The 24,720-nt window shown below is 44.8% G+C and overlaps 1 protein-coding gene across 6 annotated transcripts in view; it reads left to right on the top strand.

The window, feature by feature from the left end:
- Positions 1 to 1,473: 1,473 nt before the first annotated feature.
- Positions 1,474 to 24,720, top strand: part of NKTR (natural killer cell triggering receptor) — a 41,474-nt gene continuing 18,227 nt past the window's right edge. For 4 of the 6 annotated variants that reach the window (XM_066991387.1, XM_066991384.1, XM_066991385.1 and 1 more), the window contains exons 1-6: positions 1,474 to 1,570; positions 1,766 to 1,846; positions 9,422 to 9,496; positions 13,744 to 13,851; positions 14,750 to 14,794; positions 16,537 to 16,624. In XM_066991387.1, coding sequence (XP_066847488.1) covers positions 1,789 to 1,846; positions 9,422 to 9,496; positions 13,744 to 13,851; positions 14,750 to 14,794; positions 16,537 to 16,624 — 374 coding nt within the window. In that variant the 5' untranslated portion in view covers positions 1,474 to 1,570; positions 1,766 to 1,788. Of the gene's footprint in view, positions 1,571 to 1,765; positions 1,847 to 9,421; positions 9,497 to 13,743; positions 13,852 to 14,749; positions 14,795 to 15,101; positions 15,130 to 16,536; positions 16,625 to 24,720 lie in introns of those variants that run through there. The other 2 variants (XM_066991386.1, XM_048062316.2) reach the window with 2 other exon arrangements.

Raw genomic sequence — 24,720 nt, 5'->3', positions numbered from 1 at the left:
CCCCCCCCGCCACCAATGTCACCATTAAACCATGTCCCCAAGCACCACGTCCAACCTCTCCCTGAACACCCCCAGGGACGGTGACGCCACCACCTCCCTGGGCAACCCGTCCCAATGCCTGACTGCTCTTTCTGAGAAGAAATGTCTCCTCATTTCCAACCTGAACCTCCCCTGGCGCAACTTGAGGCCATTCCCTCTAGTCCTATCACTAGTTATCTGCGAGAAGAGGCCAACCCCCAGCCCACACACCTTCCTTTCAGGTAGTTTTAGAGAGCAATGAGGTCTACCCGAGCCCCCTCTTCTCCAGACTAACTATTCTCCAGACTAAACTTATTACTTCCAGAAAGTCTTCTTTCTGGAAGCAATACAAGACATCTCTCGCACAGAGTGGTGGGGCTGTGCTTTAGATGGAGTCTGTACGAGATGTAGCTGCCGCAGGTCGTGCAGGGTACGTGCTCTGCTGCCTTCCACCATCTCCTACAAAAAGATGACTCTGTAAGGATGCGAACAAAGTAATTACACAAATGAGATGGATATGAGGGGACACATGAAAAGCTGTTGTAAGCTGCTGGGCATCCTTGCTGTGAGGGATGCCTGAAGGATGTCATAGGCTCAAAGTGAGCAGGGGATTTATGTAGTTAGCAAGGAGACTGGCACCTCTAACCTGAACAACTTGACAGTTCAGTAATTAGTAAAGAGCTTTTTTTTTCCAGGCCCTGGGATGGTCTAATATCCCGAATTTAACATATATATATATTGGCCTCTTCTCGCAGATAACCGAAGATAGGACAAGAGGGAATGGTCTTGAGTTGTATGTACCAGGGGAGGTTCAGGTTGGAAATGAGGAGACATTTCTGCTCAGAAAGAGTGGTCAGGCGTTGGGACGGGTTGCCCAGGGAGGTGGTGGCGTCACCGTCCCTGGGGGTGTTCAAGGAGAGGTTGGACGCGGTGCTTGGGGACATGGTTTGGTGGTGACATTGGTGGTAGGGGGGTGGTTGGACCAGATGGAGGGCTTTTCCAGCCCTAATGATTCTGTGATTCTGTATATGAGCTGCTGTAATAATGACATTTCCTTCAGCTCCTCCTGACGCTGGCTGAAGGAAGCACCGAGGAACCGGGAGCATGACCAGGGACAAATCGCGGCGAGCGTTTCGGTCAGGACCTGCCCCAGGTGCTCAGACACCCCCAAACGGCAGAACCACAGCGTTAAAAACACAGGTGTTAAAAACAACCAAACACCCCTTAAAAACGACCAAAAAAAAAAAATCCCCCCTCAGCCGGGGGAACGCAACATGGCCGCGCCCCGCGGGGGGCTCCTTCCCCTCAGGGAGCGGCGCGAAACCGCTGAGGGCGGGGGGAGGGAGGGAGGGAGAGGAGGGGGCGCGGCGCGCACGCGCGCGGCGGGGCGGGGCGGGGCCGTGCCGAGCCGAGCCGGGCCAAGGGGCGGGGCCGTGCCCAAGGGGGGCAGGGGGCGGGGGGCGGCGCCTGAGCGCGGCCGGTTCATGGCGCCCGGGCCGGGGGGGGGAGGGCGAGGGGGCGCGGAGCGGGGACAAAGCGCAGGGGCCGTCAGGTAAAGGGGGGGGAGGGCAGGGCAGGGCAGGGCAGGGCAGGGCTTGGGGGGCGCCCCATTTTATCCCGTTTTTTCCCTTCCCCCCTCCCTTTCCTCCCCTCACTTACACGGTGAGGGGAGAGGGTTCTCCTCACGGGGCCGGGCCCGGCCCGGCTCGGCTCGGCTCAGCCCCCGGCGGTTTCTCTCCGTGGGCAGGTGGTGAGGGCGAGGGGGCAGCCATGGGGGTGCAGGACCGGCCCCAGTGCTTCTTCGACATCGAGATCAACCGGGACCCAGGTACGGGGGGGTTGGGGGGGCTGGGGGAGGAGGAACAGGAATTTGGGGGGCCGAGGGGGCAGGGGTTTGGGGGCCGGGGGGGGTCGGCAGGGGTTTGGGGGGCTGGCAGTAATTTGGGGAGCCCCTTTGGGGCGTGTGGGGCTGTGGAAGGGGGGTCTGGGTCCTGCTGGAAGTGCGCTAATTACCCCTAATTAACAGGGGGCTGCTGCCCCCCTCCTGCCCCGGGGTGGGCATAAAGGGCCGGCCTGCTTTAAAACAAGGAAGAGAAATGTCTCAGAACTCTTCTTTTCCACGCAGAAAGCGTGGCCGGTGTGGCTAGCTGGGGGTTAGCCCTGCTGGCCCCTGGCTGCAGGGGGGCTCCTGGTCCTGGGCTCCCAGCACCCGGTGCCTCCCGGCCCCGCAGCTCTCTCACAGCAAGATTTCGTAGCCTCCTTGTGCTTTTGCTTTCATTTTCTGCCTCAGTCTTTCTCCAAAGGACTTAGAAAATGGAGATTTAAAAACTCTTGCCGCAGGTTTGCCTTGCGTTCAGGCACGGCTGTCAGGCGTTGGGCTTGCTCCCAAACTTCAGCCCAAATTCGGCTCCGGTGGCCCGAGAGGGCTCCTGTGTAAATCCCTTAAGGTTTACGTTTGAGTTCCTTTGGTTAGCGTTTCAGAACTCATTTCTGATGAGCAAAACGCTAAAGGAAGTGGAGTTTTAACGCCGTGCTTTAAATCCAGATTTACTGGGGAATTAGGCTACTAAAAGCTGCTTTATTGTGGCGGGGTCTCTGGTGTGGGAGCTGTGGTTTGAGGCTGAGCCTTCGCCGAATTTCCGTCTTTGGCAGGGATTTTCGATGGGGCTCCTCATCTGGGGGACCTCTCCTTACTGTCTGTATGCTCGCAGCCCCGCTCCCACTTGGTTTTCCCTCCTGTTTGTTACCTTCTCGTCCCTCCTCAGCCTTGTGAATCCCGAAAGCAGCAGGTTACCTCGTTTTCCCTCATGTCTGCTAGGATTTGGTGGCTGGTGCTGCTGTCGGCGAGGAATCACGCTGTTAGGTTCCTGGTGGTGCAGAGCTTAAGTTACCTGGCGTAGGCGCGGGGCTCGGCTCTGTTGCTGCCAGTATTTATTTTCCCTTTAAAACGGGGTGAACGTGAAATGCAGAGCCCTGCTGCTTTTATTTCACCTGATTAATCACTCGTATTTTTGCAGGGAAGCATGTCAGTGAATAAAATACTGGTGCAGGACTCGTGCGTAACGTGGCTGTGCTACTGTATGCGAGCGTCTGTTTATCAATTTCCTATACAACTCTATCTCGGGATGTAAAGTTGCATTTAAGAAACTTAAACATCCCCCTGTGGCTGTGAGGTGACCTTCAAGAGCCGAATGAAGTGTGAGTGATACAGCAGTGCTTCCAGATGACACGAAGCGTTAGCTCTGCGAGATGGAGTGTCCTGCCGATACTAGGGTGGTACTAATTTTAACTTCCAAACTGCCAGCAGTTTGCCAAATTAACATTTTGCTTATCTGGCCTTAATGCCATCAGCCTAGCTGCTTGTTTATTTTTATTGAATGTAGGGAGAAAGACCTGGAGGAAAGAACAGCGCTGCATTTCTTGCTAGCCAGGAAGCAAAGCATTGGCCCCTGCCCTGTATGCACTAAGAAATCAAAGTAACATCTCCCAAGAAAATGCAGAGAATCAGGACGTGCCTCTCGCTGCAGGAGACATCTCGCCTGCAGGACAGGGAACTGTGTCATTTTTGAGCGTTGATTGCTTGGAGACCAGCAGTGTTCCCCCAACTCTCAGCTTTCCCTTCCCCGATTGCGTTTACCCCGTGGCTGTGCAGATACCTGTAGCAATTAAAAATAGGAGCGCGGTGCACAGATCGGGTTAGGAGGAGCTGCAAAAGGTGGTGTGTGAGAGGGGAGAGGAGCGCGGAGTGTGAATTAGTTCTGCTGTTTAACTAGATCCCTTACAAAACAGGGAGATGAACGGTGTGGCTTTGGTCATGCTTTCAGAAGCTGCGTTACAGCTTTTGTGCCTCCGTGTGTGTTTGGTAACTTCAGCTGCAGAATCTCGAAATGAAACTTGTGCCCCTGCTGGTACGGGCTTCTTGCTCGGGGCAGACTTTGTAGGCTTGGTTTCAGTGTTTTCAGCGTAACTCGAAATTTAGACTACTTTAAATAAATTGCCTCTTCATTTTCATGAACGCACATTGTGGTATTTTTTTTTTTTTAAAAAGCAAAAGGAGATGAAATCAGGAATAAGGATGTGTTGTGATAGTTGCACAGGCAGCACTTGTCCCTCGTTTTGGGTCCCTCCCAGCTCAGACACCCAGAGCGTGCCCAAGTAAACTCCTTGCAGTAAGCCAAGAATCTGGGGATGGCAGCAGATGCCTCTCTAAATAATATTGGCTTTGCTCTGTGGTGCAAAACCTGTGTGGATCTTCTGTTCTGACCGCGATACCCGAGCCTGATGCCTGGCTAGGGTGTCACGTATGTAGCCTGCTGCTGTAGCAGTTCGCGTGGCCGTGCCAATTTTTTCTTCCCCATTCGTGCTGCTGGCCGGCTTTGTCCATCAGAAAACAAGTTACGCGTGGGTTTGCTTTGTTTCGTTGCTCTTCACGATAGGCTTTTCCTTATTCTTATCATTTTTTTTCTCGTGCCTTCTATTGTTGCTTGACCTCTTGTTCATTTTTCCTTTCACTTTGGTTTCTTTTCGTCCCGTCGGTCCCTTTGTCAGGCAGGCTGTTCCTTCGTTACTTTTCTCCTTCTAGTCTCCGGTCTGAATTTACATTAAATAAGCTCCACCGCAACAGTCATCGTAGGACTGTCTGCATTAATAGGGCCCGGGAGCCCTCATGGGGTCTTTCTTGCCCTTCCTGAGGAGATGAATTGTTCCCAGCTGGCTTCCCTTTAACTTCTAGCACTTGGAAGGCAGAAAGGTGCCGATGGGCAGGAAACAGATCCGTGCCTTGGCTGTCCGTGAACAGTTTGGCAATCCAGTTGAGTGCTGTATGTGAGTCAAAAGGACATACAGGATGGGGAACCCTAATTGCAGAGCGTGAGGGCTGTAGGATATAGCTAGAGTCTGTGGGGAGCTGCTTTAACAACACTGAAATCCACTTTTTGTATAAAACTGTTGTGGCCAGTGCAGGATGGAATCCCCCAAAGATTTGTCTGGAGGTCTAGGACAAGTTCAGTCGGTAAACGGGAGACCGAAGGGATCAGCTCGTGCCTCTGGGGGAAGCCAGGACGTATTTTCTCATTTTCTCCCTGCGAAACCGAAGCCAGCGAGTTGGTGTGAGCAATAGTGGAGTGGTCGCTTTTGGGGAGACCGTAGAAGATTGGACCTGTGGATGCTTGGGGACGGGGCTTAGCAGAGAGCTGGGGAAGGAGGCTTGCAGAGGCTTTCCCTGCAAAGAGGGGTGGTGGAGGCACTAAGAGCGTTGCTGTGTCGAGACCTCTGCAGGTTTGGGCTCAGAGGACGCGCGCCATCCGTTGTTTTAACTGCTGCTTTGAATGAAATCTGTTCTTTTCCTGCAGGCAGCTTTCATTTTTCTCAAATCTGTAGCCACGCTCCCACTTTAAAGCAATCTTTTACGGTGTATATAACTTAGGATTCCCCAATTTAGGGATAAATAAATAAGCTCGTGAGATTAAAATAACTTCATTTTAGTGGGGTGCTGTCGGAATCGTTAGGCAAACGTACCCAAGCCCTTTGGCCTTGGGTAAACTTCCTGCTCTCAGCCTGCAGGGGCTGTGCCTTCGGTCTGTAACCCCGGGGTTGTAACCCCAGCTTTTTCCTCCAGCAGGGCCTTCCCCCCGTATCCAGGGGAAATTCTGTGGTGTCTTCTTACCTGGCTTGCTCTGAGAAACCGGGAAAAGACAGGCATGCTTAAATTTACTTTAAATAGCTAGGTTTATTCTGGGAGTGTCTGAAATTGACACCTTTGTGGCCCAAACCTAACGCGGGCAAGGGAAACAGCTTGTGTTCCCTGGGAAATGCACTCGGCAATATGTGGCTGTCTCCAGAGCTGGCTTCCAAAAACAAGTTAAGCATCTAAGTGGGGGGAGATGGCTGGATAACCGCTTGAAATCAGTGATCGTTTTAACGAGCTATGCTAGCAGGAGTGCTTGGTATGGTGTGGTGGGGATATTCCTGTCCTGGATTCTTACGGCTTCGTTTGAATCCAGAGCGAGCGTTTCCACGGCTGAAGGACTGAGGGGTTCAAAACCAAAAAGTTTTCATCTTTCAGTCTGGAAGTAGAGCATGGAAATAGGCCCGTATCTGGTCATTATGCCGTCTGGTCTCTCTAATTGGCGGAGCTCATTAGCTACAGATAACGCTTTATGAAATCAGACTTCAAACCAACCTAGAATTTATCTGTACGTCACTCGCTGTAGTTAATTACAGCAACTTAAACGCTACTTTTACCACATGCTCTAATTTCTACCCCAAAATATCTTTAAGGTAAAAGCCTCCAGCAAATTAGAGTATTTATCCAGGTACAGGTTTGTGATTAAGAAGCAGATGTTAAGTTATAGTCGGCTAAACCTCCGTGGTGTGGCTAGCACGGAAAGCCAAGTGCTGTCAGAGCTGAGGCACGTCTTCGGAGCCGCGAGCTGGTGAGAATCATTTTATTGAGAGCAAAGTTAAGATTAAAATGACGAATAGCCTGCCAGCTTATCCAGTCTTATTCTGAAACAAGGCTTTAATAGTTGGTATAACTTCCTTGCAGAGCTGGGAGGCTTGTGGCTGAAGCTAGGTGAGTTTCATCATCAGAAAACATCATTAATGCCAGTGTTTTTGCTTTGGTCTAGGAGCGAGCGACTTCTGCGGGCTCCTTGCTTGGCTACAGCCAACAGAGGAGCCGGTGTAGGTTTGTGAGCAGATGTCCCCCAGTGGGGCAGCTCTCGCCAGCAGGTTTTTGTTTCATTTAACTTTCAGTTCACGACGTACAGTTGGTCGCAGCGAGCTCGTTCCCCATCCAGGTAACTTCAGCCTGGTACCAGGGAAACAAATCCGAAGGAACCACTGGAAATTCTCTGCACACGGTGACGGCGATTACTTCAGAGCAGAGGTGTCTAAATTAGAGTCAATTAGCAACACAGAGGCTTTTTTTCACCTGTGCTCTGTTAGTGAGAGCCTCAGCTCCAGGTTTAAAACCAGCTGTTTCCCTTTTTCAGGGCGCGGGTTGAAGATGTCCGTGGGCTCGAAGCAGCCTTATAACAGATTTTTGTGTGTTAACAGCGGTAGCTCACGAGGTGCCTGTCTGATCAAGGCGTCAAAATGTGTCAGATCTCTTTGGCACGTTTTATTAAGCGTCTACCCAGGGAAAATACAGCCTTTCCCTGGCAGTGCTGCTGGTGCAGCTCAGGTAAGGTACGGGCAGCAGCCCACCAGCTGGGTGCGCAGCGTGTGGCTGCTGTGGGTGTAAGCACACCGCCGCGTTTCCTACAATGGGAAATAGGAGGGTGAGAGCGCTGCAGGTGATGGGGGGAAGAGATTTCCTTAATTAACTGCTTCCCTATTTTTTTAAGATTTTCTTTTTTTTTAGACTTTTGATGCTGCGTGGTGTAGTTTGTAGGGGCTGAAGGGCACGATGCGGTGCGGATGTTAGTAGCAAAGCACTAGAAGTCCTGAAATCACGGTACCTTCGTTACGGACATCTCTTTAGTTCTTGAAGATGTCAAGGCAGAACTCCACGAGGAAGTTCTTCCGCCGGAAGACAGAAGTGGTGCGTGCTGCTTAGGGTGCTGGTTGCTGTGCCCTGGTGTGTAGGATGGAGCCTGCTTCTGCGCTTCGTGCCTGAGGGCTCAGGTCCCTCCTGGTGGCAGCAGCACCCTTGGGTTACTGGGCAGCTCTCACCCTGGTGCAGCAGCAGCTGCCCTTCATTTTTCTGCTCTTGGTGCAAGGGGTATTGTGCCATTTCCCCTCCCAGGAGGACGCTTCCTGCGGTGGATGCGGGAGGGGACATGTGCGCGGCTCTCGGAAGCACTCTCCCCGCTCAGTTCAGCGCTTCTGCGAACAGGAATGGGGTTTCTGTTGCCCTAAATTGCTGGGCTCACAATGCAAATGGAAAGCTTTTGGTACCTAACTGCCTTCTCTTTGTGTTCTTGTGTGGATCTTCAATGCACATCGCTTACAATGGATCCTTCACGTTCAAATAGCTGTCCTTTCACGGTGGCAGCTACAGCTGCCACTGTTTAATCTGGAGTCACTGAATATTTGCTATTTCTTCCTGCTTTGAAGACTGTCCCTACCCGTTTCCTTCAGTCTTTCCTGCTGTAACAGCTCCTCAGAGAATATTCTCGCTGCAGCTAATGAAATGCAGGCATTTCAACAGCTGAAGGCATCTTGAATTTTTATCTGAGTGTTCAAAATAAAGGTGATCTCTGTGGTATGTCTCACTTATCCCCTAGCTTTTTGAACCAAAAATACTCCTCATTGGCAATCGTACATATTTGGACAAGGCTTTAAAATTGAATGCAGTGTCTTAGGAGCCTCTTGGAATGGATCTTGGTACTGAAGTATTGAGTAAAATAAGTCTGAATTTTTATTTTTCTTTGAGGGAAGGAAAAGAGAAAATATTTCTTAGAGTAGTTACTGGTTAAATAATTATGTTGAAGTCTTACCAGCGTATGCCACTAGAGGGTAGTGCTCATTTAGAAATCATTCCTGGTTGTCTTGTAATGTTGGCCAGCAGCGTGGTATTTATTGCTGATTTCACAGCCTATAGAGAGAACAATAACTTTGCTAATTACACATTTCTGTAAGATTTTCTGTCTGGGAGCATTTAGGGTTTTGCTTTAGGAATGTAAGTCCCAATATTTTGGAAAACAAGATAGAAAATGAGAAACAGTTCAAAATGAGCTTTGCTCCACTCTGCAGTGTTTTAATAGATTTCCAAGGTGCGCAGCGTAAGTACTACCAGTAGTGTGGGAGTAGCTATGCTGAGGGTGGGAATTACTCTGCTCATTTCGTGTAGGGAGGAAATAGTGCTTGTATTTGGCAACTGGAGCATTCGTTAGTCCTGAAACGGCTAGTGCTGTTCCACCTCACCTGTCTTTCTTTTTTCCTGCTCAATTCATCCGTTGCAGCCTTCTAACCAAAAGGTTTGAGGCCAAGAGGTCAATGTAGTTATAATCCTTAACACAACGTGGGGCTGAGTTGGATTTTTTTAAGTGATGGTCGCATGGAAAACTGCAGAGGCATAATCATATACTTGTGTAAACTTAGCACTTCTAAAAAAACCACCCCAGCTTTCTGAGGACCTGCACTCCTGACAACTCCTTTTCCCAGAGCAGAAGTTAATTGACACAACAGAGTTTTAAGCAAGTTGGTTTGGCTTCCAAGGCTGAAATCAAAATGAAATCATTGGGATTTTTGATATTGCTTAATCTTCGTTTCTAGCAATTGTAATATCTCCTGCCACATGGCTTGATGTTTACATATTTGAGGTGTCTTCGTATTCTGTGTGATAAAATAACTTTTTCCCAGAAAACTAATGTCAAAATATGCTGACTTGTTTATATGCAGTTTCTTATATCATCATGAAGTATTATAAAACTTGTATTTTTTTTTAATTTTCTAGTTGGTCGAATTATGTTTCAGCTCTTCTCAGATATATGTCCAAAGACTTGCAAAAACTTCCTTTGCTTGTGCTCGGGTAAGTAGCATGCTTGCATTTAAGAATTTTAATGTTTCTTACGATTACTGTTTGTTTCAACAAGCATAAACCATAGCTTAATAACAGTGCAAATGTTTTGTGTTGTTTTTTTTTTCCTGGTAAGAGCAAAGCTGGGACGTGTTAGTGCAGAGGATGACTTGAACACTGATATTCTGTTACTCAGTTAGTAGTGGAGATTCTGCATAATTCATTGGGCCAAATTAAGTTCGTGGAGCAAAAAGATATTTCCTGAACCTAACGTGGGGCTTCTTTAGATAGAAGTGGTTGGTAAGTGTGAGACTGTGGTGGGATTATTGATCGCTGAAGCTGCACGTGTGTAAAAGATGACCAGGACTTGACAATTTCTCAGGACAGACATTACGAGATTGTGTCGTTGCACAGCACGCTGGTGATGTATGACTTGATACCATGTCAAATTTTGCTTACTCTCATACCACGAAAGTGTATTTTAGGTTCACGGGAGTGCTACACAGGGATCAGAAGAGAGATGCATCTATTAAATGTGAAGAGAAAACGTCTTCATTTTTAGCGAAATGAAGGACTGAGTGGGAACATGATGATCCCTTAGAAACCCTGGGGTTGTTTGAGAGAAAAGGAAGAATAGATCTGGGAAATCAAAGGACAGCATTAGTAACATAATGACTGGGTCTAATCTTTTACACACTTTTTTAAGCAGGAATTAACATTTTTGAAAGGCTTCTAATGATCGGAAGAGTAAGGGTAGGAAGGGCTTGGTGGTTTTTTGATCCACGCTGTTCCCTGGTGAATTTGCAACCATAAGTTAAAGATCAGCCTTGATGAGGTTGTTACAGGAACTGCTGCGTGGTATTTATGCGAAGGATGCGTTATGTGGTTTGTTGGTCATGTGTACAGGAATGCTCAAGTACTTGTAGTATACCTTAAATCAACTGCATCAACGAAGCCTCTTCGTATATGAAGTAACTGTTCTCTGGATGATTCAAACTTTCCTGCGAGACCTTCCAGACAGCATTCTAGTGCCTGGCCTTAGTGAACAGCTTTCAGCTAACCGTTTATGGGGGACATTTATTTGCCGATATCCTTGCACACTAATTTCTTGAAGCCTGTCCCGTCGGGGCTCAAATCCCAGAATGTGACACATTCCAGATAACATCTGACAAGATTTCAGGGTCTTGCATCACTACGAACTTGTAGAGGGGACAGGATATAACTCAGTTTTTTTTGAGGTGTATGTAGTGATGCCTCATCTTTTTTGGTCATTGAAGAGACACCTGGGGATAGACTGAGAAGGGGGAAGAAAGTTAAGACTACCGTAGAAAAATAGGCAGCTTTCTTGTAGTTTTTCTTAATCAGAATAGATAACGGAAGATGAGAAATAAGATGGAGTAGCAGACTGAATAGCATAGTGTCTGAGCCTCAAGTCCTTCATCTTGTTTTTGTTTAAACCCTTACAGCGGCTTTGCCAGAAAAAGTTAGATGGAAATAAAAGACAAAGGAAGGAAAAGGTATTGGAGATCACAGGCAATGAAACAAGTACTTAGCAGAATAATTAAAGGTTCACAGCTTTGTGTTGCATCCCTGTTTGAATTGTGTTCTGCAGCTGGCTGTACAGGTTCCGCTAAAATCTTCAGCTAGAACCTGTGTTTCAGTTAGCAAAATGTTTGAAAGATAGCACGGAGTCCTGAGGTCTAATGTAGAGATCAAACTCAGACCTAAAAGCTACCTGAAACGCCGGTTTCATTCCCACAAATGTTTGCGGTTGTGTGCTCACAGGATGGAGTTATGTTTGCTAGGTGTCTTTAAAAATTTGCTTATGTATTTTCCCCCTCATAATTTAATTATGTATACAGAAAAGCCTGGAGTAATATTTTTTTAATTTTGGTGTAATTAATGATGAAGAGAGTTAAATTGCATTCACTGCTTTTGCCAGTAGAAGCCGCCTCTGCTGCCATGCCACTTCTCAAGTTTGAACTTGGGATTTTGGGGTTTAGAGCCTAGCCTCGTGCAGCTAACGTTAATCCTTACCTTGTTTGCACCAATCGCACCTGTCCTGCTCTTCTGTTTGCTCGCGTTTCTTCCTATCAGCTGCTCTGTCTGTCTGCTTCTCCTTGACAGGTTCTTCCAGTCCATTTGTTACTGCTAATCGTGCATGCCACCTCCTCTGCCCTCTTTTCTTGTCCTTTCCGTATCTCTGTTGCCTCAGCGCCCGAGCTACGAACCTGCAGCCCGAGGATGCTGTCTGCTGCGTGGCGCTGCAGGTGACCGCTGTGGCCAGGAGCAGCAGGCCAGGTTCAGGGTCATTCGTGCTCTTCGCAGCAGGATCCAGCGGCGCTGGCACATCTTTCTGCCTGTCCCCAGGGATGGATGCAGCTCTGTGGTTTGACCTCTACTTCTGTGTTTGCCTAGACTGTGGTAGGGGGTTTTCCAAGCCTGTCTTCAGCAGAGCAGCAGTTCAGTGGTGGGAGATGAAGGTGAGATCACGTATTCCTCTGGCAACCAGAGCTGAAATGAGGGCTGCTTTAACTTCTTGGGCTTTTAAGCTGCTATACCATCCTCAGAGACAAAATAAGTCACTTTTAGGAGCTGGGCTTCCCCGACTCCTTTCACTTCTGACAGCCAGATCCGTTTAGTCAGCATGAAAGCCTGGGTTCCTGTCAGGTATACCTTTTACTCTTATCTTTGCTCTTTGCAAGAAAACCTTGAATCACTGGAGATTTACCCAATACAGGGTCGTTTCCTGGTGTTGACATCCTGCTGCAGTCATACACAAGGACTACACTTATTTAAGGAATTAGATAATAGAGAGGGGGTGATATTCCATTATTCTGGACAATATAATCAAGGTAATAGAATACCTTAGCAGCAGGCTGTGAGCATTGCAGGTTTGCATAATCCTTAACTGCTGCATGCTAGGTGGATCTAGTTATTTTGCTTCAAGACTCATGGGTACCCAGCTGCACTGTAGCTGGTGAAGGCATCGTGGCTTCTTAGTGTCGTGTTTCCCACTTTTCCTGCTGGGGACCTCACAGACGCTTGGTTGGGGCTGTGCACGTCCATCCCCTCATTGTGAAGAGGGGTTTCACTTGTTTCAGAGCAACGCGGTGTGTCCTGAGAGAGAGAGACTGGAGGTCAGGGTTTCAAAAGCTGTGCCCATCACCGTGCCCCTACTGCTCCCTCCATAATCTGTGAAGCAAACCTGGGGGTCAGAAACGGGTGGAGGAGGACAGGGTGATTCTGGCTGCCTTCCTGCAGCCTGACGTTGTCACAAATAGGCCTGGCTCCTGGGAAGGAATGCTGTCTGCCTTGGTAGCAAGATGCTCCTTGCATTTAAATTAAACATCTGGACTTGCAAACTGGCATTTGCAGATCTTTCAGTCCCCTCCCAGATAAACAAAAATCTGCTTCTTGGAGCTTTGTCAGGAGCTTGCCTTCCTATAATCTCAACAGGAGACTGCTGTTGGGCACCTGGAGCAGAATACCTGGGATTAGGTTGGCAGTGCAGGGTGTTGAGAGGGCCTGAAACTGAAGTTTACCTGGCAGAGGTGGAAGGGAACTTCGGTAAAGGTCCTTGTGTTGTGCTCTCCTCAGGTGATGGATTATCCCTTACAGTCTCAGAGTAACAACTTTTCACCTGTCCCATGTCCAGGTGATTTGCAGCACGTGGAAAGAATTCTTTAGGCAGGGAGGAAGCAAGTAGGTAGGGCTGTAGGAGCTCTTAGTGGACTGAGAAACAAAGACTTCTTAAGACAAACTTGGGGCTTATATGTGTTGACCTAACTTGTTCCCTGACTGGGGTCTATATAGATGTCTCCTGTAAACAAATGTTTCCTACTAACTGGGGCATCTGCCTTCCCAGTCCTCATACCCCCATCCATGTGCCCAGTGGCATAATTCTTCCAAACTTTGGAAGATATTTTAATGCAGGTTGAGATGCTGGGATGTCTTTCTCAGAAATCAGTAGGCTTGGATTACAGCTGCACCGTGTATCTGTCCACCAAGCTCCACTTTGTAGGAAATTTCATGCTCAGAAATTATTTTAAAGAAGCCTAATTTTCGCTTGCGCCTACTTGAGTCACCTTGCAAAAGACTATGCTGTTAATGGGAGAAGAAGCAACAGGTAGGGCTGCTTTATCTTTTACAGCTGTGTTATTTTATGTCTTTCTTATGTTCATCAGCACTAGAGGGGTAAAATCCTTGAATTTGTTCGGTGACAGTCTGTGGATTCTTTTTCTTTAAACTTCTTGCAGGTGAGAAAGGAATTGGCAAAACAACTGGCAAGAAGCTGTGTTACAAAGGCACTACATTCCATCGCGTGGTTAAAAACTTCATGATTCAGGGTGGGGACTTCAGCGAAGGTAAAATACACCTTTAAGACTTAGGTGTTTTAAATGGAACAGAGATATTGTCTATGTGACTATAACAATTTTGGAATACATCGTGGAAGTATTAAAAATGTTATGAAAATGCTTCATTTGCTGAGAAGTACAGCATAGATCCCCTGTGTCTTCATTAATTTCTGAGGTTCTAAAATGTTTCAACCAAAGTGATACCTCTCAGTGATAGCACTAGCAATGCTCATTACTGCTTTATTGATACAAGGACCTTTCTGAACAAGTTAAAAAGTGGGGGGGAAAAAAGGGAGTAAATGAGCTAGAAATGCTTAATGAATAAGTCTTCTTTTAAAAGCAGGTTTTCCAAGAGTGTTTCCTTCCCCGCAGTATGTGCGCAACATGATGTTTCAACTGGTTGTCCTTCTGTGGAATACCTGTCAAAGTGTCTGTTATCCTCTATCTTGAAGTCTTTTAATGGATAAAAATGGGTGGTGGGGGAATATACTGTGTTGAGAGTCAAGTAGAAGTAAAGATGCCTTTGAAAAAAAAAAACTTTTCTCATCTGTTCTGGTGGTCTCAGCTGCTCTGAGCAGGACAAGATGGTTGGTCATGCCCACTGTTGTCTTTTTTTTTAGTTGTCATTGTATTTTCTGTTGCTGCTGCTCTAGCAAATGGCAGTGGAGCCTCACTTCAGGTTTTCTAGTGTTCAGAGGCACAAAAGCAGTCTTCATTTTCAATATTCTGAGTGTCAGCAGGACAGTGAACTGCATGACGAACAGCCCTGCCTTTTAATTAAGGGACATATGCTTATGTATTAGCAACTGGCTACCGTGCCCTCGTGTCTTATAACTTGGTGGAATGTGACATGCAGCGTGTTTTATAAACTGAACAAAAGGTTTAATCCATGCTTTTTTGTGCACAGGTAATGGAAAAGGAGGTGAATCTATTTATGGTGGCTATTTTAAAGGTAAGAGCAAGTATATTTTTCCATATTCTCAGCTCAGTTGTGAGATAAGCCTCGATTCCCAAGATACTTAATGAGAAGAGTTCTACTTATACATCACCTTTTGCATGAAACTAATGTTGCATGAGAATTATTTTTATATGCATGACTTTCAGAGGTTTTTTTTGTAATATTTAACTTTAACTGACAATTAATTAAGGCTAACATTATTGATTAAACATGACTTTCAGCATGGAGGTTAGGCAACTTTATTCATGAATAAACTCCTATCTTCCTGCCTAAAACTGTCAACATATTCTTTTGTTTATAGAGAATGTGGTCTTTTGCAAAATGAAAAGGTAAGAGACAAAAGCTCAGTAACACAAATTCAAACTCTGTTCCCCTGTACCTTCCCTAGTAAATATATAGACAACTGATACGTCCCTTTGTAGATGGATATCTGTGTTGCTTGGACAAACGAAGAGTTCTGTGTCTAACCTTTGTGAGGGTTAATGACTTAATCTGGGAAAGAATTACTGGCATAATTTTCAGTTCTAAACAATTATTTCTTCTTTTAACGTCCCTTTTCTCCCCTCCCCCGTTCAAGGTTTGTATGCTTAGTGCTCATTTCCAAGTGTTTGACTTTGTTTATATGCTACATGAGTTATTTTACTTGGAAAGAAGTTTTAATGTGCGTTTAACTTTTTTAATCTGTTGTTGGAAAGAAAATGGTGATTTTTTTTAATAAAGTATTCATTTAAGGACATAACTCTTTCTTGCAGGGGAAAAAAACCAGGTAGTTACTATAGTATTGAAGCGTTAATAAAGGCACTATGTATATAACAGCCCACTGGTTCTGAATGTTTTGCAAGCAGGTCTGCGTGGCTAAGTGCATGCGGTTAAGTTTGAAAGACAGATGAGTATTAAGAGTATTGCAGTCTCTAGTCAAAAGAAGCTCTTGAATAGAAAAAATTGCTGAGATCTTACTAGCCTTAGTTTCTAAAGAGTGCACTAAAGGTGGTAAGTGCTGAGCATGCAGTATCGTGTTTTGGTATGTAAAATAACAGCTGTGTATGCTCAAACTATTTTTAGCTTTGAAAACAAATTTTCGAAAATTACCTGCTTTTATATTACGCCGTAAAAACAGAAGTCCTCTTTAATTCACTGGAATATGAAATACATGTTTAGTTTTAATTGGATTTACATTTAGGTTGAAGGAAGAATGTATTATTTGGTCTCTCTTTCAGGTATCTGGGGGTCTGGGGTTTTGTGTTTTTTTTCCCTTACGTGTTTTGATGCATCCAGCTTGGGATTGATAGGTGTCTGTCTTTTAACTTGCCATTCCAGGGATATGGCTATTTCAGTAGATCTTTCTACGTGAGGTGCCTGCTGTGTAAATAACAGTATCATTTATGTTTCGTTTTAGGATAGCAGTAAGTCTACCAACTTTATTTTATTGAGAAAATGCTGGATTTAAATTTAAGTCTGAGGATCAAGTGCTCACTGAAAACACTAATGATGAGTTTAATTTTTTCCATTAGAGAATTTCTTGCTGTTTCTGAGACTTTGAGAAATAATGTTTTCTGTATTGAATTCCTCTACTGTAACTTTTGAGAGTCTTCATTAGATTTATGTTTTTTCCAACCTGTTCAAGTTTCTTTAGCAGCGGAAGAATTTCTCCTTGTAGCACCCATAAGTTGCTAAGAAAACTGGACTCGTATTCCTTGTCAGGGAAAATCTGACAAACATATTTTTTCTTCAAACAGATGAAAACTTTATTCTCAAACATGACAGAGCGTTCCTTTTGTCAATGGCAAACCGAGGGAAACATACCAATGGTTCCCAATTTTTCATGTGAGTAGATGTAATGTGATAGTTGAGCTTTTGTTAAACAGAGGAGCGCTGTTCATGAGAAAGATGGTATTGCTAAATTACCTATAACGATGTTATCCACCTTATTTTGAATAGGGTCGAGTGGGTGCCTCCTGTGTGATCTATAATAGGACACATCAGTTATCACGACTTGCTTGTGGCATTCATTTAGGATAGGAGCAGGTGCTACATGATTGCTCCTTGTTCGTTGCTTTTTACCCTGAAAGTATGGCTATGCTATTGTGTGCTCTTAGCGTCCAGAAAATAATAGATACTTTTGGTTTTGTGTGTACCAACTACATTTTAATAGAATATCTGCAAATTACGATGCTGAGCATTGTGTGCAGAAAGGAGTGAGATCTGTGATAGAGATGGTTTGTATGGATTTGCATGTGCCCTTCAAAATCCTATGATTTATTTTGGGGGGGGGGGAGGGAGGAAGGGCAATGTCATTTTATTTGGAGAGAGCACTTCATTTATTTTTTTCCCTTTGGAGTATTTGTTCCAGACATGATTTTCTTCTGTGTTGCTGGATAGTACTATTCATACACATATACTATTTACTTTGGTCCCATCACTGTGGAAAATAATGTGCTGAAAATGAAGTTTTCCCGTATTTTAAGAAAAAAAAATCAATCCATTCCAGTATATAGCCACATTCTATTATTTTGCAGAAAATGCATGACTCTATCATAAATAAATGGTCGAGTCTGATGTAAATTGGAGTCTGTTGATTAAAGTAGTTATATTCTAGGTCTAATAGTGGTATTTAAGATTACTAACATTTGTCGATATTCATCCTGGTAACTCCCTTCTCAAAATGTTGTCAAGTCTGATGTAAATTGGAGTCTTTTTGATTAAAGTAGTTGTATTCTAGGTCCAATATTAGTATTTAAGGCTGCTAATGTTTATGTCAATATTCATCCTGTTAACTCCCTTCTAAAAATGGCCTTCTGTTAATGTTTAACAGTTTCTGTTTGGGAAGATGTAGTTCATAACTTTGGGCTTGTGCTGAGAACTTTCATTGTGAAATAACCATGGTGTTTTCAAAATTAAACTTCACTGTAGTTGCTTAGCTCTAAAAACTTTTTTTCTTTGCCATCTTTCTTGGGGGATAAGAGTGAATGGCGCTTCCCTGTCCTCAGTAAAAGAGTAAATTCTCCTGAAGAATATTCCTTTTTTCCTTTGCCTGAAAAAGAGCTTCAGTATGATACAGTGAAGTTCAGATAAGAGACATTTTTAGGTCTCTTCCTAAAGAATGCTCTAAAAATGGAAAACTAATGAGAAACCTAAGAGTGAGGTTTTCACAGTTACTCCTGTTCTTTCTGTAGAGAGAGAACTGTGTCAAAAGCTTATTTTCTGTTAACCTTCAAACCAACTTCTAAGTGATATGCTTTCTTATATTTATCCATTCAGATTTACTGTATATACTACTATGAAAATCTCTAGACAAAAAAAGTCATTTTAAAAGCTCTCTACAAGACACAGGTTTGCTATTTATTACTTGGTGATATCTGATTCTCTTGTCACAATTTTCCATTTTTAAGCTTATCTGAACAATACACATCAAAACTTAATGATGCTACATCAATCAAGAAGCTATCATTTGAGGGCTCTAAAGTTTCTTTTCATTCCTGTATTTAATTCAGATGTCTTCCTCTTTCAGTTATGATAGTTTCAGCTTACTTGTTCAATTTTAATGGACTTAAAACGCCCTGCCTCTCACCATGCAGAGGAACAACCGAAGCTTGTGTCAGATGCTAAATTATAATTCATGTACGAAGACCAAAATTAATAGTGTTTGAGAGTACTTCTACCAAATACGGAAGTATTTTAAAATATGTTAATGTTTCTCAAAGAATTCTTTTTCTTAATCATTGTAGTGAGAAAGCTTTATGGTTTGGGAATTCAGGCAGGGTAAGGCATAGTAATCTCCACGGAAGCTAGATTGACCTCAGCTGCCTGTAGTAATATAAAGCGATTTTTAGTGTCCTGGGGTGTCTTACCAGGGCTTCAGCTGCTGGGCAAGAAGGCTGTGGATGTTCTGAATGTCACATCTTGCCTGCCTGCCCTGTGTATTTTTCTTGGATATCCTGTAGTGTATTTAAGTGGTACTAGCTTTCCTTGGGGTCAGGCAGGTGAATAAACCTCTGGAGTAAGCTCCTGAGCTCCTGATAAGATTTAGGTGGGCTGCTGTGTAAGTCTTTAAAGCGTGCTGTAATGCTTTAGACCCTTTTGACCAGGACTTCTTACCACATGCAGACATCAGTGTTGTTTGAGATAGCGCTGGGTATCTGCGAGACAGGGTGTGCCATCCACAAGGCACCCAGTGCTCCTGGAGAAGCAGCTGGAAGCCAGACAGGATCCCACAGGGCACTCACAATGTCTGTGCTGGCCATTGAGTGTTCTCCCTGCATCTTGCCAGTAGCTGAGGTGCCCGGCACGCTTTCTCTTAAGGCTTCACCCTGCTGGGCAGCTGAACTCCACCACAACTGCTCTTACTCCTCTTCCTCAACAGAACCGAGAAAGAAAATGCAACAAAAATGGCTCATGGGTCGAGATAAGATCAGGGAGTTCCCTCCCCAGTTACTGTCATGGGCAAAATACTCAGCATAGGGAGATTAATGTAATTTATTGCCTGTTGCTAACAGACTGAGGCAGTGAGAACTAAAGGCAAACCGAAAACACCTTCCCTCATCCATCTTCTTCTACCTTCTCCCCTTGAGCAGTGCAAGGGAATGAGGAAGGGTGGCTGGGGTCAATCTGTGACAGCTTGTCTCTGCCACTCCTTCACTGTCACTCTCTTAGAATCGCAGAATATCTTGAGTTGGATGGGACCCACAAGGATCATTGTGTCCAACTCCTGGCTTCACACGAGACCACCTAAAAACCCGTCCTTATGTCTGAGAGCATTGGGCCATGACCACTGCCCTGGGGAGCCCGTCCCAGTGCCCGACCACCTCTGGGTGCAGAACCTTTCCCTAACCCCCAGCCTGACCCTCCCCTGTCCCAGCTCCATGCCGTTCCCTCGGGTCCTGTCACTGTCCCCAGAGAGCAGAGCTCAGTGCCTGCCCCTCTGCTCCCCTCGTGAGGGAGCTGCAGGCCGCCATGAGGCCTCCCCTCGGCCTGCCCTGCTCTGAACAAGCCAAGGGTCCTCAGCCATTCCTCACAGTGAAAGGTCTAGAGGGCAAGACCTATTTTTGTGGCCTTCCTTTGGATGCTAGTACAAGTGTGTACTGCCCAAAACTGCACGTGCTGCTCGAGCTGATGCTGAAAGCCCTCCTGTCTGCTAGGGCACTCTGTTTGCTCACATTCACCTGGCCACTGAGCAGAACCCCCACATCCCTTTCTGTGGGGCTGCTCTCCGGCCTCTTGTCCCTCAGTCTGTACATACAGCCAGGGCTGCCCCTGTCCCATGTGCAGAACCCAGCACTTGTTAAACTTCATATTGTTGGTGACTGCCCAGCCTTTGAGTCTGCCAAGATCTCTCTGCGAGGCCTCTCCACTCCCAAGGGAGTGAACAGCTCGTTCTTGTTTAGTGTTGTCTGCAGACTTAGTATACATTCAAGTCCTCTGTCCAAGTAATTTATGGAAACATTAAAGAGAACTGGCCCTAAAAGGGAGCCCTGGGGAGCCCCACTAGTGACTGGCTGCCAGCCTGCTCTAATCCCATTTATTATAACACTTAGAGCCCCAGCCCATCAGACAACTGTTCACACATTATATTACGTATCGTGCTCTGCCCCTGCACTATGTGGAGTCCCTCCCACAGGATGCCGTCCTTCCCAAACTGATCCTGTGTGGGTTTTCCATAAACTTCAAGACCTGCTCCCACACGGCTCCGTACCACGGGGTCCATCCCCCAGGAGCAAACTGCTCCAGCACGGGTCCCCCACGGGCGGCAGCTCCCCCCAGACCCCCTGCTCCTGCGGGGGCTCCTCTCCACGGGCTGCAGCTCCGGCCCGGGGCCTGCTCCTGCGGGGGCTCTCCGTGGGCCGCAGCCTCCTCCAGGCCACATCCACCTGCTCCACCGGGGGCTCCTCCACGGGCTGCAGCGTGGAGATCTGCTCCGTGTGGGACCTGTGGGCTGCAGGGGGACAGCCTGCTCCACCAGGGGCCTCTCCACAGGCCGCAGGGGAATCGTGCTGTGTGCCTGGAGCACCTCCTGCCGCACTCGCCTTGGGGGCTGCAGGGCTGCTTCTCTCCCATTTCTCACCCCTCTCTCCCAGCTGCTATAGCACAGCAGGTTTTTCCCCTTAAATCTGCTCTCCCAGAGGCCCAACCAGTGTAACTCATGGATCTGCTGTGGAGCTGGCTCTGATCTGCCATGGGGCAGCTGCTGGGCTCTGCTCACAGAGGCCACCCCTGCAGCCCCTTTGCCACCACAACCTTGCTGTGTAAGCTGAATACACTTGCAGATGCCTTTTTTAATATATTCAAGTTTTGGCATTTAAACTCAATCCCTTATTTGGTCTCCAGTGCCGCAGCTCATCCTGGGAATAGGTGCAATTACAGAATCCATAGGAAGCCACTGAGGCTGCTCATAAAGGCAGATGTGCTTGTATACGGTCAATTTGAAGTCAGATTTGTGTCCGATAACTGGATTTACAAATAGGCAAGGATGGATGGTGAAACACAAAGTCAGCAATCTATGCACTTTGACAAAAGTGAAACTTGGCTTCTCCTTCATAATATATAGAGTTTGAATTTGCAGTTTCAAAGTAGAAAACAGCTAAAGATTATAGCTAGACAGTTTCTGACTTTTAACTTTAAAATGCAATATTTTAAAGCAATAAGTTTTGTTTGACATTTGTTTGATTACGTTAGGGAGTATACTTTGCATCTCTACAGCTTTTCTTTTATTTCCTTAAGTGGTGTGCTTTAAGTTGAAATTAAATTGTCCTTCTACTCAAAGAAGTAGCTCAATTATTCATTAGTTTATCATTAGGAAAAGTATTCTTCAAATGCATAACCTGAGAATTATGTGAAAGGCAGTCTTAAGTGGAAATCTTCAGTCCTTAGATTTTTAAATCTGAATGTTTAATTTACTGATTCTATTTATAGAAAAGGAAATAGCTCATCTCAGTCAAGCTTTTTTAAACATTTATATTTGTTATAGTGCATAAGTAACTTCAGGGATTAGAATTCTGAATTCCTCTATCATATCGTTTCCCAAAGTAGCAAATAAGGTGTGCAAATAAGTTATTTTTTATGTAAATATTTGTTTGATTGGGGCTAAAATAATAGTAAGAATCCTGAATATAACATTTTTACTTACTCATCAAAAGTACTTCCCCCACTTACCACGAATGAGCGTCATTTGGAATAACTAGTCTTTATAGTAGCAAATCAGGCAGCAAATATCTCCTTGGCAGACTGCACTAGCAAACTGGTCGCAACAAGACTAAAAATCATTAAAAGTTGAGCCACAGTGATCAGTTTACTTGAAATGGAAGCTCAGACCAGTTAACGAAGCATCTGACCAGTTCTAAAGTATCATCAGTTTTCTTTGATTCATCAGGAATTCCTCAGGTATGCGTGAATGTGTTGAAGCATTCATAAGCAACAGTAGAGAACTGGACATCGAAAAAAAACGGTGCAAGTGAAGTTGGGAAGCCTCAGTGATGCCAATTGAAGAAGAATAAATGTAAAGCATGGGTAGAAATTGGCAAGATGCAAAACTAGAGTCCGGAGTAGGTATATGTCAGAAGTCTTATGTTTAATGCTCATTGACTATTTTTTTTCCTACTTGAATAGGGGTAGCAGTTAGGTTAAAAGAAGAATGTTTGGCTACAGCAGGATTAAGATTTTCATGCATATGCACTTTACGTATACCAAGTCATTCACACATGTATCTTAACCTAGTCAGATGAGAAGCATCTTACTGAGATCCAGCAGAAAGGACACACAGGCTGTCTGGCTTTGTGAAATGCTGGAATTTCAACTTTCTGTACCCAAAGGGGTCTGTTATAGCATTTTATTGCAGATTTGTATTGAAGACATTTGTAAGACCCTAGTTTATAAATTAGCTATTTATATTTTCAGATAGCTCCACTATTAATGTATTTCTTTTCTGTGAGTAATTTCTTTCTTTTTTTTTAAAGCCAGTTACTTAACAAGAGTTCTAAGCACAACCTGAGCGTGATAATCTTTTTTTTTAATTGTCCTGTTTCCATGTTGATGTTAAGATCCAGAATTTCTTGGATGGGGTGGACGTTGACAGGAACCACATTAGAAACATCTTCCTTTTTCTGTATATTCCAGCACCTGTTTTGGACTGTTGTTGAAAATGTTTTTTTAAGTTATATACTGTTATTACTGGGAGTGAAGGGATGCATCTAGAGTATTACAGAAATGCCTCTGGGGTCTTCAGGTCACAGACTGAGAGCCAAGGGGAATATTCAGCCCGTTCTTGGATTCTCCAGCTCAGCGACTGTATTACTTGCTGGGTGATGTTCTTCTGGGGCAATGTATTTTGCTTCTCAGACGAGCTGATCTGATGAAGCTATCTCATCTCTTTGAGCAACTCCCTTGTGCCTGTGGCCCCGCCCAGCCTGCTAGTAAGTTGTAATACAAAATAAGTGCCACCCTTACGGAAATTAATATATAAAGCACTATAAAACTTGGGAGTCTACTGATTCTACAAGTGCTAACAAGTAACTGTGCTTCTGTTAAGTCATCCAAAATCTACTGAGCTGTATTTACTACAGAAGTAGAAAAGTGAATGTGCAGAATGAGACATGAAAAGAACAACAGGAGGCAAAAAAAAAACAACTTCTTTGTCACTTGGAAGCTTTGTATAATTGACTTACCACCTTGCTATAGAGTCATGTATTCCTCTAAACTACCGAGGCTGATACCTTCATATTGCAACTTCGAGGAATGCTAGGTTTTGTTCGTTATCAGCTCAAACAGCTAATAGTTCTTGCCTTTGTGTTAAAAGCTATTTAAAATTTGAGGCTGTTTTGCTATTCATTAGAATTTATTTTTCCCCATATTGAGGGTATTGTCAGTTAACGTGGCTCTCAAGCTTTTTTTCTTGCTCCAAACTAAATAGCTTTTTGGTTCAAAAATCTTTTCAATGTATGGTGGTGTCTAGTTACTAAATTTAAATAAATTAACTTCTTGGAACTGCTAAATGGCTAAAGGCTAAAATCAATGGTGAAGATTTTTGGGTTGGATTTTACAAGTGATTTCTGAATGTTACTAGCTTATTAAGTGGCTCACTTCTAAGTTTTTTTTCCTTCAGTGTCCCAAACCAGGTATTTTTCTAATCAAGGCTTTTTTTTTTTAATTTTGAATGAAATAACTTTGAGCTGATTATTGAACAGTTTACAGGAATATGAAAGAGAACTACAAAAAATTCACGTTATCCTTGAGCAGAGGCGATGTATGTGCACTTGTCACGTAAGCAGGTCCTGTTGGTTTGGTCAGGTTTACGTAGATGTACAGCCCATGTGGAAGCATTCATAGGATGATATTTGCAGTAAGTTACAAATGGATCATTTCGCTGCTTAGATATGCAGAGAGATAATTCAGAGCTAATAGTCTGTATGGGAAAAAAAGCATAGATTTATACTTAACTGATAGTGTATTTTGAAGTTACAGCTGCTCGTGAGAATTATACCGGAGCAAAAGTACAGAATTAGCTGGTGCACGTGCTTTGTGCTTTTGCACCTGCAGCATTTTTGTTTTTCTCTAATTCTTAACACAAGCAATAATAGCTTTGCACATGTTTTAGAGAGCACCTTTTTTTCTTAGTTTTAGAAAAGCTTCATAATACAAGGGAGGTACAAGCTAACTACGAAATATAAGAAGCTGTGCACTTACTGACACGTTTCATTTGGTAAACCAAACCATTTCACTTGCGGGCTGCCATCCTATGAAGTATTTACCTAGGACTGGGTTCAGACGAGCATTTGAACACCTATGTAACTGCGAGCATGTGAATAAACCCATTGAAATCCGTTATTCATCTGCTTAAAGTTGTGCATGTGTTCTAACACTTGGATTGAGGCTCAGAGGGGACTGGGAGGATTCTCTTTTCTAACAGTTTTCCTGTGTAATAGTGGATGCAA

The sequence above is a fragment of the Anser cygnoides genome, chromosome 2, assembly GCF_040182565.1.
Source record: "Anser cygnoides isolate HZ-2024a breed goose chromosome 2, Taihu_goose_T2T_genome, whole genome shotgun sequence".
Lineage (NCBI taxonomy): Eukaryota > Metazoa > Chordata > Aves > Anseriformes > Anatidae > Anser > Anser cygnoides.
This window is presented reverse-complemented; position numbering and strand designations above follow the sequence as displayed.